Source organism: Macaca nemestrina, chromosome 1 (genome assembly GCF_043159975.1).
Source record: "Macaca nemestrina isolate mMacNem1 chromosome 1, mMacNem.hap1, whole genome shotgun sequence".
Taxonomy (NCBI): Eukaryota; Metazoa; Chordata; class Mammalia; order Primates; family Cercopithecidae; genus Macaca; species Macaca nemestrina.
In genome coordinates this window covers 217127060-217143249 of record NC_092125.1, presented here as the reverse complement: position 1 = coordinate 217143249, position 16190 = coordinate 217127060, and the positions used below count along the sequence as shown (strand labels likewise).

The 16190-nt window shown below is 53.8% G+C and overlaps 1 protein-coding gene across 8 annotated transcripts in view; it reads left to right on the top strand.

The window, feature by feature from the left end:
- Positions 1 to 16190, top strand: part of LOC105483163 (rootletin) — a 59776-nt gene that overhangs the window by 34165 nt on the left and 9421 nt on the right. For all 8 annotated transcript variants that reach the window (XM_071099610.1, XM_071099621.1, XM_071099612.1 and 5 more), the window contains 7 exons: positions 2100 to 2279; positions 3018 to 3152; positions 3528 to 3671; positions 4182 to 4420; positions 4859 to 5018; positions 7962 to 8129; positions 10751 to 11123. In XM_071099610.1, the coding sequence (XP_070955711.1) occupies positions 2100 to 2279; positions 3018 to 3152; positions 3528 to 3671; positions 4182 to 4420; positions 4859 to 5018; positions 7962 to 8129; positions 10751 to 11123 (1399 nt within the window). The remainder of the gene's footprint in view (positions 1 to 2099; positions 2280 to 3017; positions 3153 to 3527; positions 3672 to 4181; positions 4421 to 4858; positions 5019 to 7961; positions 8130 to 10750; positions 11124 to 16190) is intronic.

Below are 16190 nucleotides of genomic sequence, written 5' to 3'. Positions count from 1 at the left end.
CAGGGAAGTTACTAGAACACTGACTCTGGGGTTACATTGCGTGGGTTTGAATGTAATCTTGGTCACTTACTGGTGATGCTACCCAAGGTGTCTGTGCCTTCATTTCTCCACCTGTAGAAATAGGGACAGGATAGTGGAAGGTATTGAGGATGAACTGAGACCATCCGCATAGAGGGCTGAGCATAGTGACTGGTACTTAGCAAATGCTCCATAAATTATTATTGCTGGCACTGGCATGCTCTCCAGAGTGGCCCTCAGGACAGGAGCCCTGGGCCACCAAATCCTAGACAGGGCTACCTCCGACAGAGGTGCAGGCTATGACTGCATGGCTCCAGGGGATGCCACGCACCCTTGCAGGCCCCATGGCCTTGGGTGGTTGTTATCATGCTTCTCCAGCAGGTGGCGATAAAACTCTTTTTTTTCCTTTTCTTTTTTGAGATGGAGTCTCGCTCTGTTGCACAGACTGGAGTGCAGTGGCGCAATCTTGGCTCACTGCAACCTCCACCTTCTGGGTTCAAGCGATTCTCCTGCCTCAGCTTCCTGACTAGCTGGGATTACACGAACGCATCACCACGCCTGGCTAATTTTTGTATTTTTAGTAGAGATGGGATTTCACCATGTTCCTCAGGCTGGTCTCAAACTTTTGACCTCGTGATCCACCTGCCTCAGTCTCCCAAAGTGCTGGGATTACAGGCATGAGCTACGGTGAAGCTCTTAAAGAAGGGGCAGCTTGGCCGGGCGTGCTGACTCATGCCTGTAATCCCAGCACTTTGGGAGGCCGAGATGGGCGGATCACAAGGTCAGGAGATCGAGACCATCCTGGCTAACATGGTGAAACCCCATCTTTACTAAAATTACAAAAAATTATCTGGGCATGGTGGCTTGCACCTGTAGTCCCAGCTACTCGGGAGGCTGAGGTAGAAGAATTGCTTGACCTTGGGAGGCAGAGATTGCAGTGAGCCGAGATCACGCCACAGCACTCCAGCCTGGGTGACAGAGCAAGGCTCTGTCTCAAAAAAAAAAAAAAAAAAAAAAAAGAGGCTGGGCGCAGTGGCTCAAGCCTGTAATCCCAGCATTTCGGGAGGCCGAGGTGAGTGGATCACGAGGTCAGGAAATCGAGACCATCCTGGCTAATACGGTGAAACCCCATCTCTACTAAAAATACAAAAAAATTAGCCAGGCATGGTGGCGGATGCCTGTAGTCCCAGCTACTCAGGAGGCTGAGGCAGGAGAATGGCGTGAACCCAGGAGGCTGAGCTTGCAGTGAGCGGAGATCACGCCACTGCACTCCAGCCTGGGCGACAGAGCAAGACTCCATTTAAAAAAAGAAAGAAAGAAAGAAAGAAAAAAAGGCAGGCACCTGCCCCTGGGCTCCCCAGGTGGGCTGCTCTTTGCCTGTGGGCTCTGCTTGCCCGCCTTTCCAGTCCCCAGGGATCTAAACTCCTGTGACCTCCCCCTTGCTCTTCTTGCCCTTTGCATTGCCTGGCTTGGCCTCATTAATGTCCCCTAGTCTGTGTTCTTCTCTCCAGCTCCTCTGGCAACCCCTGACCCCATTCATTCGTCACAGCCAATCCTAACTCCCCTCCATCCCAGCCCCAGTCCGTCTTCCACAGCTGTTGGAACATCCCCTAAGCTAAAAATCAGATTGCTCCTTGTCACCTTGGCTGGAGTCCTCTCTCCCACTCCCCTCACTGTCCTTAGAATCCCCGTGGCCCACATGGCCTGGCCTGGCCCGGCCACTGCCTGGGGCTCTGGCACTGTGGCTCACTGTGTCCTGTTTCCCTCTGCACCCTGCATCCTCTAGGCCTTTCCAGGGACTGTGCTCTTGGCCTGGGGTTCTTTGTCTTTTCTCTCTACCTGGCTGACAGCTGCTTGTCCCTCCTCAGGGGATCATGTTGGGACCACCAGGCCAGCCCACTGCTGCTCCTTGGCACTTTCAGAAAGCCCTGGCGTGTCTCTGTCACCCCCTTGTAGTTACCTGGTCACCCTCCCTGTCGCTGAGGGTATGGGGGCCAGATGGCTCTTGCTGCCCTGATGTCTTGGGGGGTCTGCCTGGGCCCCTCCTGGTGTGTCACACGCGTCCGGTCCTGGCCCCCTAGGAGGCAGCATGGCGAGAGCTGGAGGCCGAGCGGGCCCAGCTGCAGAGTCAGCTGCAGCGTGAGCAGGAGGAGCTGCTGGCCCGGCTGGAGGCCGAGAAGGAAGAGCTGAGTGAGGAGATTGCTACCCTGCAGCAGGAGCGCGATGAGGGCCTCCTCCTGGCTGAGAGCGAGAAGCAGCAGGTTCGTGAGCCCTGGCGTGGCCTCTGCTGCTCTCTGAGCTGCTCCTGTTCTGGGGTGGACCCCAGTCCACCACATGGCAGCTAAGAGCCCTGGGGCAGGCCACTGCCCTCTTGGGGTCCTCTGTTTCCTCACCTGCAGGACGGGAGGATTAGAAGAGGGTTCGTGAGGCCTTGCTGTGCTCCATGCCTGGTACACAGTGAGCACTCACTGAGTGACAGTGACAGCTGTGACACCAGGAAAGCTGTTCTGTATTCTCCCATGCCTCGTCCCACCCAGGCCGGGCATGGATCCTCAGGGCTGCCTTCTGAGCAGTCCCCACGATGCCCACAGGCATCAGCTGATCCGTCCCCACAAATAACAAGTCCCTAACTTTCCCATAACGTAACGGAGACAGGGCAGACTGCGCCCATCTCCTCTCCTCACTAGCTGTGTACCTGGGTGAGTCGCTTTACCTCCTTGAGTCTAGTTTCCTCATCTGTAAAATGGGTAGAATGAAAGACTCTGCTGTCAGGGTACTGTGGCGGGTCAGTGAGCTCTATGAGTGGTATTCATGTCCGGGATTCTTGTGACTGCCGTTGCGCCCTTTTCCAGGGCTGCACGTCTGCCCTGGGTCCACCTGCGGTGGCACACTCAGGCCTCTAAGCCCCCAGTGGGCACATTTCCCAGGCAGGAAGAAGCCTGAGCATGCCCCCAGGACCAGCCCATCCCCCAAGCCCTTTGTCCCCTGCCTCTGCCCAGGCCTTGTCTCTGAAGGAGTCTGAGAAGACGGCGCTGTCAGAGAAGTTGATGGGTACACGGCACAGCTTGGCCACCATCTCCTTGGAGATGGAGCGGCAGAAACGAGATGCCCAGAGCCGGCAGGAGCAGGACCGGGTAGGGCGGGCTGGGCAGCTGGGCTGCCGTCTCATAGAGAGGCACATCCCTGGCTGAGGAGGCCCCACCACAGGGAGGCATGGCCCCGTCCTGGAGAAGCTTCCAGGCTGTGGGAGAGGAGGTTTAGCCCTTCCTTTGGGAGCCCCCATCTGAGGGAGGTGGCTCAGCCCTGCCCTGATGAATCCTTTGGGCCTGAGGGAGAGCCTGGCTACACGGGCAGCACTCACTATGCATCCAGGGGTTGGCAGAGGGTCTGGCAGGCCAGCGGGAGGGGCCGTGTTTAGAGCTGAAAGTGGACAGTGCACCAAGCGGGTTGGGAGCAGCCAGGGCCTGGGGACACAGCAGGACCAAGTCTGAGGAGCCCCTCTGTCCCAGAGCACCGTGAACACTCTGACGTCCGAGCTGCGGGACCTACGGGCCCAGCTGGAGGAGGCTGTTGCAGCCCACGCCCAGGAGGTGAGGAGGCTGCAAGAGCAGGCCCGAGACCTGGGCAAGCAGCGGGACTCCTGTCTTCGCGAGGTGAGCAGCCGCCCCCTCTTCTGAGCAGCATACCCTAAATGGCGCTGTGTGCCTGGGGGCCTAGTTCCCCAGGGCCCTGGAAGAGTATAAGATTCCTCCCTGCATGTGAGGACCAATGAATAGCACTTAGAAAGGAGGCAGCAAGCACTGTGAAGCGCCTGTTGTGTACAGGTGGGATTTAGCAAGCATTGTGAAGCGCCTGTTGTGTGCAGGTGGGATTTAGCAAGCATTGTGAAGCGCCCGTTGTGTGCAGGTGGGATTTGGCCTCAAGGAGGGGTGAGTGGGGTCTCTGCCCTCTTGGTGTGCTCAGGACAGTCCTGACTGATGGTGACTTCAGGTGAAAACATTACTGATTGCAGCACGCCTTGCTCAAATGATAACTCACAGCCTGCGGTCTCAGCACTGCAGAGGGATGGGGCAGGCTCCCCGGGGCCAGGGATCTGGGGTACAAGACCCAGCTTGAGGGGTGGTCCCTGACCGCTGGCCTGGGGACACCTGCTGTGCTCACAGGCAGAAGAGCTTCGGACCCAGCTGCGTCTGCTGGAGGATGCCCGTGATGGGCTGCGGCGGGAGCTGCTGGAGGCCCAGCGCAAGCTGCGTGAGAGCCAGGAGGGCCGGGAGGTGCAGCGCCAGGAGGCAGGCGAGCTGCGGCGCAGCCTGGGCGAGGGCGCCAAGGAGCGCGAGGCCCTGCGGCGCTCCAACGAGGAGCTTCGAGCCGCTGTGAAGAAGGCAGAAAGCGAGCGCATCAGGTGGGGCGTCACAGGGGGACCAGCCCTGAGTTCTCATGGAATCCCATCCCTGAAATCTAACTTCAGCCCTAAGGTTCTGGGGAAATTGCCCAGATACGGATCCTCTGTCTCCTAAGCAGAGCCTGGCACCTGGCTCATTTTAGGAAGGTTTCCTCCCTATTGATTGGGGAAAGTGGCAGAGGGGCAGCGGGTAGGGTTGGGTCCAGACTCAGACCCACCCGCCTCATCACCCTGGAAACCAGGTCCCCTCCTGGAGTCACTAGTCTACCCCTCCCAGCCGAGGGCCTGGGCCCCAGCCCTGGAGGGCTCAGCTCTTGGGAGAGGCCACATAGGCGGGCAGTGCCTGACCCACTCCAGAAACTGGAGGAGGCAGCTTTTGTGTAGAGCCACTGACTACTCCCAGGACCCAGGGCAGCCCCTGACCTCTGCCCTCTCCAGCCTGAAGCTTGCCAATGAGGACAAGGAGCAGAAGCTGGCACTCCTAGAGGAGGCACGGACAGCCGTGGGCAAGGAGGCCGGGGAGCTGCGAACTGGGCTGCAGGAGGTGGAGCGCTCGCGGCTGGAGGCTCGGCGGGAGCTGCAGGAGCTCCGGCGTCAGGTACTTTCCCTGTGCCATCCTTTGCCCCAGGGCTTGCTGTGTGTCCTAGGGCCAGTAGCTCCCCCTTTCTGGAATCACGTGTCCCCCTATGTAAAACCAGGGGCTTGAACTATGACAAGCCCTCTTACCTAACCTTGGTGTGAATGGATGGGCTTTGAGCAGTCCTTGAATCCCTGAATCTGTGCAAAAGTCTGCGTGCATTTGTGTGCACGCTCAGGCTCACATTTCTCCAAGGAGAGGAGCTGGTGTCCTTGTCCAGTTCTCAGAGGAATCTGTGAACAACAAAAGGTACAGATTTCATGAACTAGGTCAGAGGTTGGCAAATTGTTTTTTGTAAAGAGCCCAAATGGTAAATATTTCCAGCTTTACCGGCCACACAGTCTCTGTTGCAGCTACTTGGCTCTGCCGGGGTAGTGAGAAAGCAGCCCCAAACAGCGCATGAACGGAGGGGTGTGGGTTCCAGTCACACTTTGGTTAGGGACGCTGGAATGTGAATTTTCTGTCATTTTCATGTGTCAAGAAATATCGTTCTTTCTTTAGAAATGATCCATTTTCGGCCGGGCGCGGTGGCTCAAGCCTGTAATCCCAGCACTTTGGGAGGCCGAGACGGGCGGATCACGAGGTCAGGAGATCGAGACCATACTGGCTAACACGGTGAAACCCTGTCTCTACTAAAAAATACAAAAAACTAGCCGGGCGAGGTGGCGGGCGCCTGTAGTCCCAGCTACTCGGGAGGCTGAGGCAGGAGAATGGTGTAAACCCGGGAGGCGGAGCTTGCAGTGAGCTGAGATCCGGCCACTGCACTCCAGCCTGGGCAACAGAGCAAGACTCCGTCTCAAAAAAAAAAAAAAAAAAAAAAAAAGAAATGATCCATTTTCAATGATTTAAAAATGTAAAAAAAAAAAAAAATCCTTAGCTCAGACCCTTATAGAAACAGGAGACTGGCCGAATTTGGCCTGTGGGCTGTAGTTTGCTGACGTGTGAATTAGATGATCTCCAAACTCATCAAGAGCAGCATGCATTGAAGAAGCACCTGCTGTCCTCACCCAGAGATATCACAACCAGGCCAGGTGCAGTGGCTCATGCCTGTAATGCCAGCACTTTGGGAGGCAGAGGCCAGTGGATTGCTTGAGCCCAGGAGTTCAAGACCAGCCTGGGCAACATGGTGAAAACCTGTCTCTACTAAAAAATGCAAAAAATTAGCCAGCTGTGGTGGCTCATGCCTTTAATCTTATCCTTCAGGAGGCAAAGATGGGAGGATTGCTTGAGCCTAGGAGTTCAAGACCAACCCAGGCAACATAGTGAGAACCAGTCCTTACAAAAAATTTTTAAAATAGCTAGTTGTCGTGGCACGCTCCTGGAGTCCCAGCTACTCAGGAGGCTGAGGTGGGAGTATCCCTTGAGCCCAGGAAGTCAAGGCTGCAGTGAGCTGTGATCACATCACTGCACTCCAGCCTGGGCGACAAAGCAAGACCCTGTCTCTTAAAAAGTTTTTAAAATTTTTATTTTTATTTTATTTATTTATTTACTTTTTGAGATGGAGTCTCAACTCTTGTTGCCCAAGCTGGAGTGCAATGGCGTGATCTTGGCTCACTGCAACCTCCACCTCCCAGGTTCAAGTAATTCTCCTGCCTCAGTCTCCCGAGTAGCTGGGATTATGGATGCCCGCCACCACGCCTGGCTAAGTTTTTTGTATTTTTAGTAGAGACGGGGTTTCACCGTGTTGGCCAGGCCGGTCTCGAACTCCTGGGCTCAAGCAATCCACTGTCCTCTGCCTCCCAAAGTGCTGGGATTACAGGCGTGAGCCACGCGCCTGGCCCCCCCAAATTTTTTTTTTAAAACTTTGTGGCCTGGCATGGTGGCTCACGCCTGTAATCCCAGCACTTTAGGAGGCCGAGACAGGCGGATCACCTAACATCAGGAGATCAAGACCATCCTGGCCAATACGGTGAAACCCCGTCTCTACTAAAAATACAAAAAAATTAGCCGGGCATGGTGGCGGGCGCCTGTAGTCCCAGCTACTCAGGAGACTGAAGCAGGAGAATGGCATGAACCCGCGAGGCGGAGCTTCTAGTGAGCCGAGATCGCGCCACTGCACTCCAGCCTGGGTGACTGAGCGAGACTCCGTCTCAAAAAAAGAAAAAAAAAATTGTTTTTAGTTACAAAAAGGAGATATCACAACTGGATAGCCAGAGATATTCTGATACTCTAATAGCCAGAGATACCACAGCCCCCTTCACCCAGGCCCCTTCCTGAGAAACCACAAGACTCCCTGAAAGGAGCTGGCGTTTGCATGCCAGCTTTTGCTGGGCGTGTTTCATGCTATGGCATATCCTGTTATCCCTGCTGTAGCACATGGGGTAGGTAGGCAGTACCCCCACCTGCTCCTGTGGGGAAATGGGGGCTTAGAACGTTGCAGTTGTCTCAGATCGAATCCCAGTCTGGTGTGTGTGGGCTCTGTGAGTTTGGGCAGGTTACTCTGACACTCTGAGGCTCAGTTTTCTCATCTGTTAAAATAGGGATGTTTCTACCTCCCTCATATAGCACTGTACGAAGTAACTTAAGTGCTTAGAACAGGACTGGACACATGGTGAGCGCTCCAAACATGTTCATCACCACTGTAGAGATGAAAGATAACCCAGGGAGCTATGGTTCCTGCCTGTGAACTCCTGGTCTGCTAAGGGCTGAGCCCTCCTTCTACTATACCAATGCCCTCATGAAAGGTAGTTTTGGCCCACTGATTAAATGGTAAACAGGCCACTGGTGCCCAAGTGCCTGGCATCACCTGAGCTCAGTGTGGTTATCTAGGGGCCGGCTCCCAGTGGATATGGGTGGTATTTGATATAGGTGTCCCTAGAGCAGTAGGTCCCAAGTGGCCTTGGGCCAGGACTGGGAGGGCACAGGGGCAGAGCTGAACCCGCTGCCGTTCCCGCTCTCTCACAGATGAAGATGCTGGACAGTGAGAACACCAGACTGGGCCGGGAGCTGGCGGAGCTGCAGGGCCGCCTGGCACTGGGCGAGCGGGCAGAGAAGGAGAGCCGGCGGGAGACCCTGGGCCTCCGGCAGAGGCTGCTGAAGGGCGAGGCCAGCCTGGAGGTGATGCGGCAGGAGGTAACTGAGCAGGCGGGTGGGCTGGTACATCTTTCCTCCCTCCAGCAGGAAGCAGGTAGGCACCCCAATGCTGAGACCATCCTGAAAGGCCACTCCCTAGGGCTCGTTCCTTCCCCCACTCCTTGAGACCCTTCCCAAGTTATAATAAGAACAGCCCAAAGAACGGTAGGTCTACTGTATGCCGCCACAAAATGGGCACGGAGAGGCCCTATAAATACGACCTTGTTTGACTCTCCCAGCAGCCCCATGGGGTAGGTACCGTTAGCCCCATTTTTATTTTTACTTTTTTTTGTTTGTTTGTTTGTTTGTTTGTTTGTTTCTGTTTTTTTTTTTTTTGAGACGGAGTCTCGCTCTGTCGCCCAGGCTGGAGTGCAGTGGCGCGATCTCGGCTCACTGCAAGCTCCGCCTCCTGGGTTCACGCCATTCTCCTGCCTCAGCCTCCAGAGTAGCTGGGACTACAGGCGCCCGCCACCGCGCCCGGCTAATTTTTTGTATTTTTAGTAGAGACGGGGTTTCACCGTGGTCTCGATCTCCTGACCTTGTGATCCGCCCGCCTCGGCCTCCCAAAGTGCTGGGATTACAGGCGTGAGCCACCGCGCCCGGCCTTTACTTTTTTTTTTGAAATGGAATCTCACTCTGTCTCCCAGGCTGGAGTGCACTGGCGCGATCTTGGCTCACTGCAACCTCTGCCTCCTGGGTTCAAGCAATTCTCCTGCCTCAGCCTCCCGAGTAGCTGGGATTACAGGTGCTCACCACTATGCCCAGCTAATTTTTTTGTATTTTTAGTAGAGACAGGATTTCACCATGTTGGTCAGGCTCATCTCAAACTCTGGTCCTCGGGTGATCCACCTGCCTCGGCCTCCCAAAGTGCTGGGATTACAGGTGTGAGCCACCACGCCCGTCCTACCATTAGCCCCATTTTACAGAACCCTCAGAGAGGTCGAGGGATCTACCCAAGGTCACACAGCCACCTAGGTCTGTCTGACTCCAAAGCCCACACTCTTCCTGCTCTGCCTTTTCCAGCTGTCTCATCATTGTGAATCTGTTGTATGGCCCAGAGCAAGTCACTTCATCTCTGTGCCTCAGAGTGCTCATAAGAGATGGACTAGCACAGCCGGGCATGTATGAAGGGCCCTGGCACAGGTCCTGGCACCCAGCTGCTCAGTAGATGGGGTTTCCAGTGAAATTGGTGACTGTGAGAGGTTGACTCTCTAAATGGCAGGAGTGGCTTTGTGTCTGTGTGACCCTGCATCCCATCGGTAAATGATTTTTTAATGCACGCCCCCATTGTGTGCAGATTGATTGATAAATTATGGGCAAGGAGGGGCAATGTAGCTTAGTGGTTAAGGGAACAGCCTCTGGACACACCTCCCTCTGGAACCAGTGGGCACTTAACCTTCCTGGCTGTTCACTGTGTTCCCAGCCTGCAGCCCCTGTGTGGCCCTGTGTGGTGTGCCTCCCTGCCTTCCCCCACCCCCTAGGGCTGTGAGTACATGTGATTAATAAGCTGCTGTCAAACTATTAAAAAAGTTTAAAAAGGCTGGGCGCAGTGGCTCAAGCCTGTAATCCCAGCACTTTGGGAGGCCGAGACGGGCGGATCACGAGGTCAGGAGATCGAGACCATCCTGGCTAACACGGTGAAACCCCGTCTCTACTAAAAAAAATACAAAAAAAACTAGCTGGGCGAGGTGGCAGGCGCCTGTAGTCCCAGCTACTCGGGAGGCTGAGGCAGGAGAATGGCGGGAACCCGGGAGGCGGAGCTTGCAGTGAGCCGAGATCCCGCCACTGCACTCTAGCCTGGGTGACAGAGCAAGACTCCGTCTCAAAAAAAAAAAAAGAAAAAAAAAGTTTAAAAAACAGAAACAAAAACAGCTGGGCACAGTGGCTCACACCTGTAATCCCAGCACTTTGGGAGGCTGAAGCTGGTGGATCACTTGAGGCCAGGATTTCGAGACCAGTCTGGCTAACATGGTGAAATCCCATCTCTACTAAAAATACAGAAATTAGCTGGGCATAGTGGTGCTCACCTGTAATCCCAGCTACTTGGAGGCTGAGGTGGGAGGATCACTTGAACCCCCCAGGAGGCAGTTTACAGCGAGCTGAGATTGCGCCACTGCACTCCAGCCTGGGTGACAGAGCTAGACTCTGTCTCCAAAAACAAACAAACAAAAAACCCACAAAAACAACAACAACAAAAACAGCCTTTGGAGCTAGAATTCCTGGCTTTGAATCCCAGCTCTGGACAAGTTACTTAGCATCTCTGTGCTTGTTTCATCTTCTGTAAAGTGAGATCAATTCATAGAGTAGTAATTAGAGTTAATTTTTTTGGAAAGTTACTTAGTGTCTGGCACTGATAAGCCCTATGTATTCAAATGCTAGCTGTTATTACTAATAAAGTATGGGCATTACAAGGCTTGTATAAAGAATAAAGAGATTAATAAATTATAGTATTTCCTCCCACGGGGATGTTTTTGCACCTCCTGCTTGAGTGGCGAGCACTAAAGGATAAAGGGTTGTGCTGACCACACAGCCAGGGATGGTGGGCTCCAGTCTGGGCCTTAGGGGTGGGGCATCGGGTTGGGGGAGGCCTTGCCGACCCCCACCTCGTGGCATCACTCCAGCTCCAGGTAGCCCAGCGGAAGCTGCAGGAACAAGAAGGCGAGTTCCGGACCCGCGAGCGACGCCTGCTGGGCTCCCTGGAGGAGGCGCGTGGCACTGAAAAGCAGCAGCTGGACCACGCCCGCGGCCTAGAGCTGAAGCTGGAGGCGACGCGGGCCGAGGCTGCAGAGCTGGGCCTGCGGCTGAGCGCAGCCGAGGGCCGGGCACAAGGCCTGGAAGCCGAGCTGGCCCGCGTGGAGGCGCAGCGGCGCGCGGCGGAGGCCCAGCTGGGTGGCCTGCGCTCGGCTCTGCGCCGGGGCCTCGGCCTCGGTCGCGCGCCCAGCCCAGCCCCGCGGCCGGTGCCCGGCTCCCCTGCCCGGGACGCAGCCGCAGGAGGTAAGTGCAGCGCCGCGCTGCAGGGAAGAGGGGGAGGTGGGCGGGCCGCATTGAGGCCCCGCCCCCACATCGCCGGTTTTTTTTCAAGGAGTCCACCACACCCCTCCACTGAGGCCCGCTTCTTAGCCCCGCCCCCTCACCAAGGTCCCTCCCTTCATTGATCTGTGCTTCTCAAGGGCGCTGCTTTTTTGTTTAGACAAGGCCTCACTCTGTTTCCCGGGCTCAAGTGGTCCTCCCTCCTCAGCCTCCTGAGTAGCTGGGACTACAGGTGTGCCACCACACCCAGCTAATTTTTGTGATTTTTGTGATTTTTGTGGAGACGGGGGTCTCACTATGTTGCCCAGGCTGGTCTTGAACTCCTGGCCTCAAGCGATCCTCCTGTCTAGGCCTGTCAGTGTTGAGATTACAGGCATGAGCCATGGCACCCGGTCTAGGCCACTTATTTTTTGGGGGAGGTGGGGTGGTTCTTTTTTTTCAATTTTTGAGACAGGATCTCACTCTGTCACCCCAGTTGAAGTGCAGTAGCGTGATCTTGGCTCACTGCAACCTCTGCCTCCTGGGCTGAAGTTATCCTCCCACCACAACCTGCTAAGTAGCTGAGACTACAGGTGTGCACTACGATGTCTGCTTAATTTTTGTGTTATTAGTAGAGATGGGGTTTCGCCATATTGCCCAGGCTGGTCTTGAACTCCTGGACTCAAGGGATCCTCCTGCTAGGATTACAGGCATGAGCCACTGCACCTTTCCTGGATGGGGGATGGAGGGCTCTTAATGCCCTTGACTCCTTTTTTGATTTTCTGAATGTCCATCCTCTTCGTTGACCCCTGCCCTCTCTCCAGCAACATCCCATTTTCTTCAGCCTCTCTTCCTCAGCTCCACACCACACCTGTGACCCCAATATCTCCCTCAGATGTATATACCACCAGGCCTGACCCCTTCCAGGAAATCCTTCCAAAGGAAAAACCAGGCAAGGGACATTGCTGGTGGGATTGTAAAATGCTGCAGTCACCATGGAAAATAGTTTGGCAGCTCCTCAGAACACTAAATATAGAATTACTGTAGACCCAGCAATTCCACTCCTAGCTATATACCCAAAAGAACTGGAAACAGAGACATGAACAGATATTTGAGCACCAATGCTTATTGCAGCATTGTTCACAATAGTCAAAGGAAACAGCCCAAATGTTCATCTATAGATGAATGCATAAACCAAATGTGGCATGGCCATACAATGGAATATTATCCAGCCTTCAAAAGGAATGACATTCTGGATCTTTTTTTTTTTTTTTTTTTTGAGACGGAGTCTCGCTCTGCCGCCCAGGCTGGAGTGCAGTGGCCGGATCTCAGCTCACTGCAAGCTCCGCCTCCCGGGTTCACGCCATTCTCCTGCCTCAGCCTCCTGAGTAGCTGGGACTACAGGCGCCCGCCACCGCGCCCGGCTAGTTTTTTTGTATTTTTTTAGTAGAGACGGGGTTTCACCGTGTTAGCCAGGATGGTCTCGATCTCCTGACCTCGTGATCCGCCCGTCTCGGCCTCCCAAAGTGCTGGGATTACAGGCTTGAGCCACCGCGCCCGGCCAGGAATGACATTCTGATACATGCCACAACACAAATAAACCTTGACAACATTACGCCAAGTGAAATCCATGTCACCAAAGGACAAATACAGTATGATTCCACTTATATGAAATATCTAGAATAAACAAATTCGTAGAGATAGAAAGCAGATTAGAGGTTACTAAGGGCTGAGGGAAGTGGGGGATTTGGGGGTTACTGCTTTATTTAGTAAAGTTTTTGTTTGGGGCTGTCCTAGTTTGCCAGAGTGTGCCGGGCGCAGTAACTCACGCCCGTAATCCCAGCACTTTGGGAGGATGAGGAGGGCAGATCTAAGATCAGGAGTTCAAGACCAGCCTGGCCAACATGGTGAAACCCTATCTCTACTAAAAATACAAAAAGTAGCCAGGTGCGGCAGCACGTGCCTGTAGTCTCCCAGCTACTCAGGAGGCTGAGGCAGGAGAATCACTTGAACCTGGGAGGCAGAGGTTGCAGTGAGCTGAGATCATGATACTGCACTCCAACCTGGGCAACAGAGCAAGACTCCATCTCAAAAAAAAAGAATAACTAAAAACAATACAGTATAACATCTATTTCCACTTAGCTGTATTTGGTATCATAAGTAACCTAGAGATGACTGAAAGTGTATGGGAGTATATGGCAGGATGCACGTATGTAATATGCAGTATCCCTTGGTATCTGAGGGGCATGGGCTCTAAGACCCCACTGGATACCAAAATTGGTGGATGCTCAAGTCTTTGATATGAAATGGCATAGTACTTACATATTACATATGTGCAAGTACTAGATATATAAATGTATGTATGTATATGTATGTGTGTATATATGTGTGTGTATATATATGTATGTGTATATGTGCATATATATATATATATATTTTTTTTTAGTAGAGTTGGGGTTTCACCATGTTGGACAGGCTGCTCTCAAACTCCTGACCTCCAGTCAGGATGATCTGAGAACAGATGATGGTGATGGCTGCACAACGTGTGAATGTAATTCATGCCACTCAGTTGTACACTTAAAAATGGTGAAAATGGCCTGGCACGTTGGCTCATGCTCGTAATCCTAGCACTTTGGGAGGCCAGGGCGGGTGGATCACTCGAGGCCAGGAGTTCAAGACCAGCCTAGCCAACATGGTGAAACCTTGTCTATACTAAAAATACAAAAAATTAGTCGAGTGTGGTGGCAGACGCCTGTAATCCCAGTACTCGGGAGGCTGAGGCAGGAGAATCTCTTGAACCCAGGAGGCGGAGGTTGTGGTGAGCCGAGATCGCGCCATTGCACTCTAGACTGGGCAACAAGAGCAAAACTCCGTCTCAAAAAAAAAAAAAAAAAAAAAAAGGCTGGTCATGGTGGCTCACGCCTGTAATCCCAACACTTTGGGAGGTCAAGGTGGGCAGATCATCTGAGGTCGGGAGTTCGAGAGCAGCCATCTCTACTAAAATTACAAAATTAGCTGGGCATGGTGGCACATGCCTATAATCCCAGCTATTCAGAAGGCTGAGGCAGGAGAATCGCTCGAACCCAGGAGGCGAAGGTTACAGTGAGCCAAGATTGTGCCATTGCATTCCAGCCTGGGCAACAAGAGTGAAACTCTGTCTCAAAAAAAAAAAAAAAAGTGAAAATGGGCTGGGTGTGGTGGCTCATGCCTGTTAATCCCAGTACTTTGGGGGGCTGACGTAGGTGGATCGCTTGAGTCTGGGAGTTTGAGACCAGCCTGGGGAACATGGGAAAGCCTCATCTCTATAAAACAAAAACAGGCCGGGCGCGGTGGCTCAAGCCTGTAATCCCAGCACTTTGGGAGGCCGAGGCGGGCGGATCACGAGGTCAGGAGATCGAGACCATCCTGGCTGACACGGTGAAACCCCGTCTCTACTAAAAAATACAAAAAACTAGCCGGGCAAGGTGGCGGGCGCCTGTAGTCCCAGCTACTGGGGAGGCTGAGGCAGGAGAATGGCGTGAACTCGGGAGGCGGAGCTTGCAGTGAGCCGAGATCCGGCCACTGCACTCCAGCCTGGGCGACAGAGCGAGACTGCGTCTCAAAAAAAAAAAAAAAAAAAAAAAAAACACACACACAAAAACAACAACAAAAGTTAGCCAGGCATGGTGGCGCATGCGTGTAGTCCTAGCTACTTGGGAGGCAGAGGTGGGAGGATCTTTTGAGCCCTTGAATTCAAGGCTGTAGTGAGCTGTGATAATGCCACTGTGCTCCAGCCTGGGCAACAGAGCAAGACCCTGTCTCACAAAATAAAAAAGTGGTGAAACTGGGACACTTTGTGTTATATATGTTTTGCCACAACAACAAAAAAATTAGGAGACCAGGCGCGGTGGCTCACACCTGTAATCCCAGCACTTTGGGAGACTGAGGTGGGCAGATCACAAGGTCAGGAGATCAAGACCATCCTGGCTAACACGGTGAAACCCTGTCTCCACTAAAAATACAAAAATTAGCCGTGCGTGGTGGCGGGCACCTGTAGTCCCAGCTACTCGGCAGGCTGAGGCAGGAGAATCCCATGAACCCGGGAGGCGGAGGTTGCAGTGAGTCGAGATCGCGCCACTGCACTCCAGCCTGGGCAACAGAGCGAGACTCCATCTCGAAAAAAAAAAAAAGGACAAAGCCAAGGGAAGGGCTGGGGCAGTTCATGCAGGGGCAGCAGGCGCCTCACTGAGGAGGTGATGGGTAAGGGGAGAACGTGAGCGAGCAGCTGGGGGAGGGAGGTCCTGAGTGGAGGTGCCCCTGTCCTGTGGACAGCAGGGGCCATCAGTCCCAGAGCATCAAGCAGGGGAGTGAGGGTTGGGGACGAAGGGTTTGCTCCAATAGACATTGTAGGCCTCTACGAGGACTTTTACCCCGAGACGATGGGATCTTCTTTTTTTTTTTTTTTCCCCATGCCATTCTCATGATAGTGAATAAGTCTCACGAGATGATGATGGGGCCTTCTAGAGCTGGTCCCTCAGGGGCAGGCCTGCTTCTTTGGGAACCTCTGAGCGAGGCCTTTTGGGTGGTGACCAAGTTCGTGGCTGCGGGGAAGTTTCGGTGTCCCTCCGCCACCTAGGCAGGATGCTTATGGCAGGACCCGTGTCCTGCAGTTCCAGTGCCAGCCTCCAGGTAGTGCCCTTGTTCCACCCGCCTTACCCCCTCCACCTCCCCTAGCCATCACTCCAAGCAGAGTGCACAATTTTCTGCCAGGGAGTGGGGCTGCCTGGATTCCCACCCCAGCCCTGAAACTTCCCAGCATTGAGAACAACCAAATCACTTTTTTTTTTTTTTTTGAGCCCAAGTCTCACTCTGTTGCCTATGCTTCAGTGCAATGGTGCGATCTCGGCTCACTGCAACCTCCGCCTGCTGGGTTCAAGCAATTCTCCTGCCTCAGCCTCCTGAGTAGCTGGGACTACAGGCGTGCACCACTGCACCTAGTTAATTTTTTGTGTTTTTAGTAGAGATGGGGTTTCACCAGGTTGGCCAGGCTGGTCTTGAACTCCTGACCTCAGG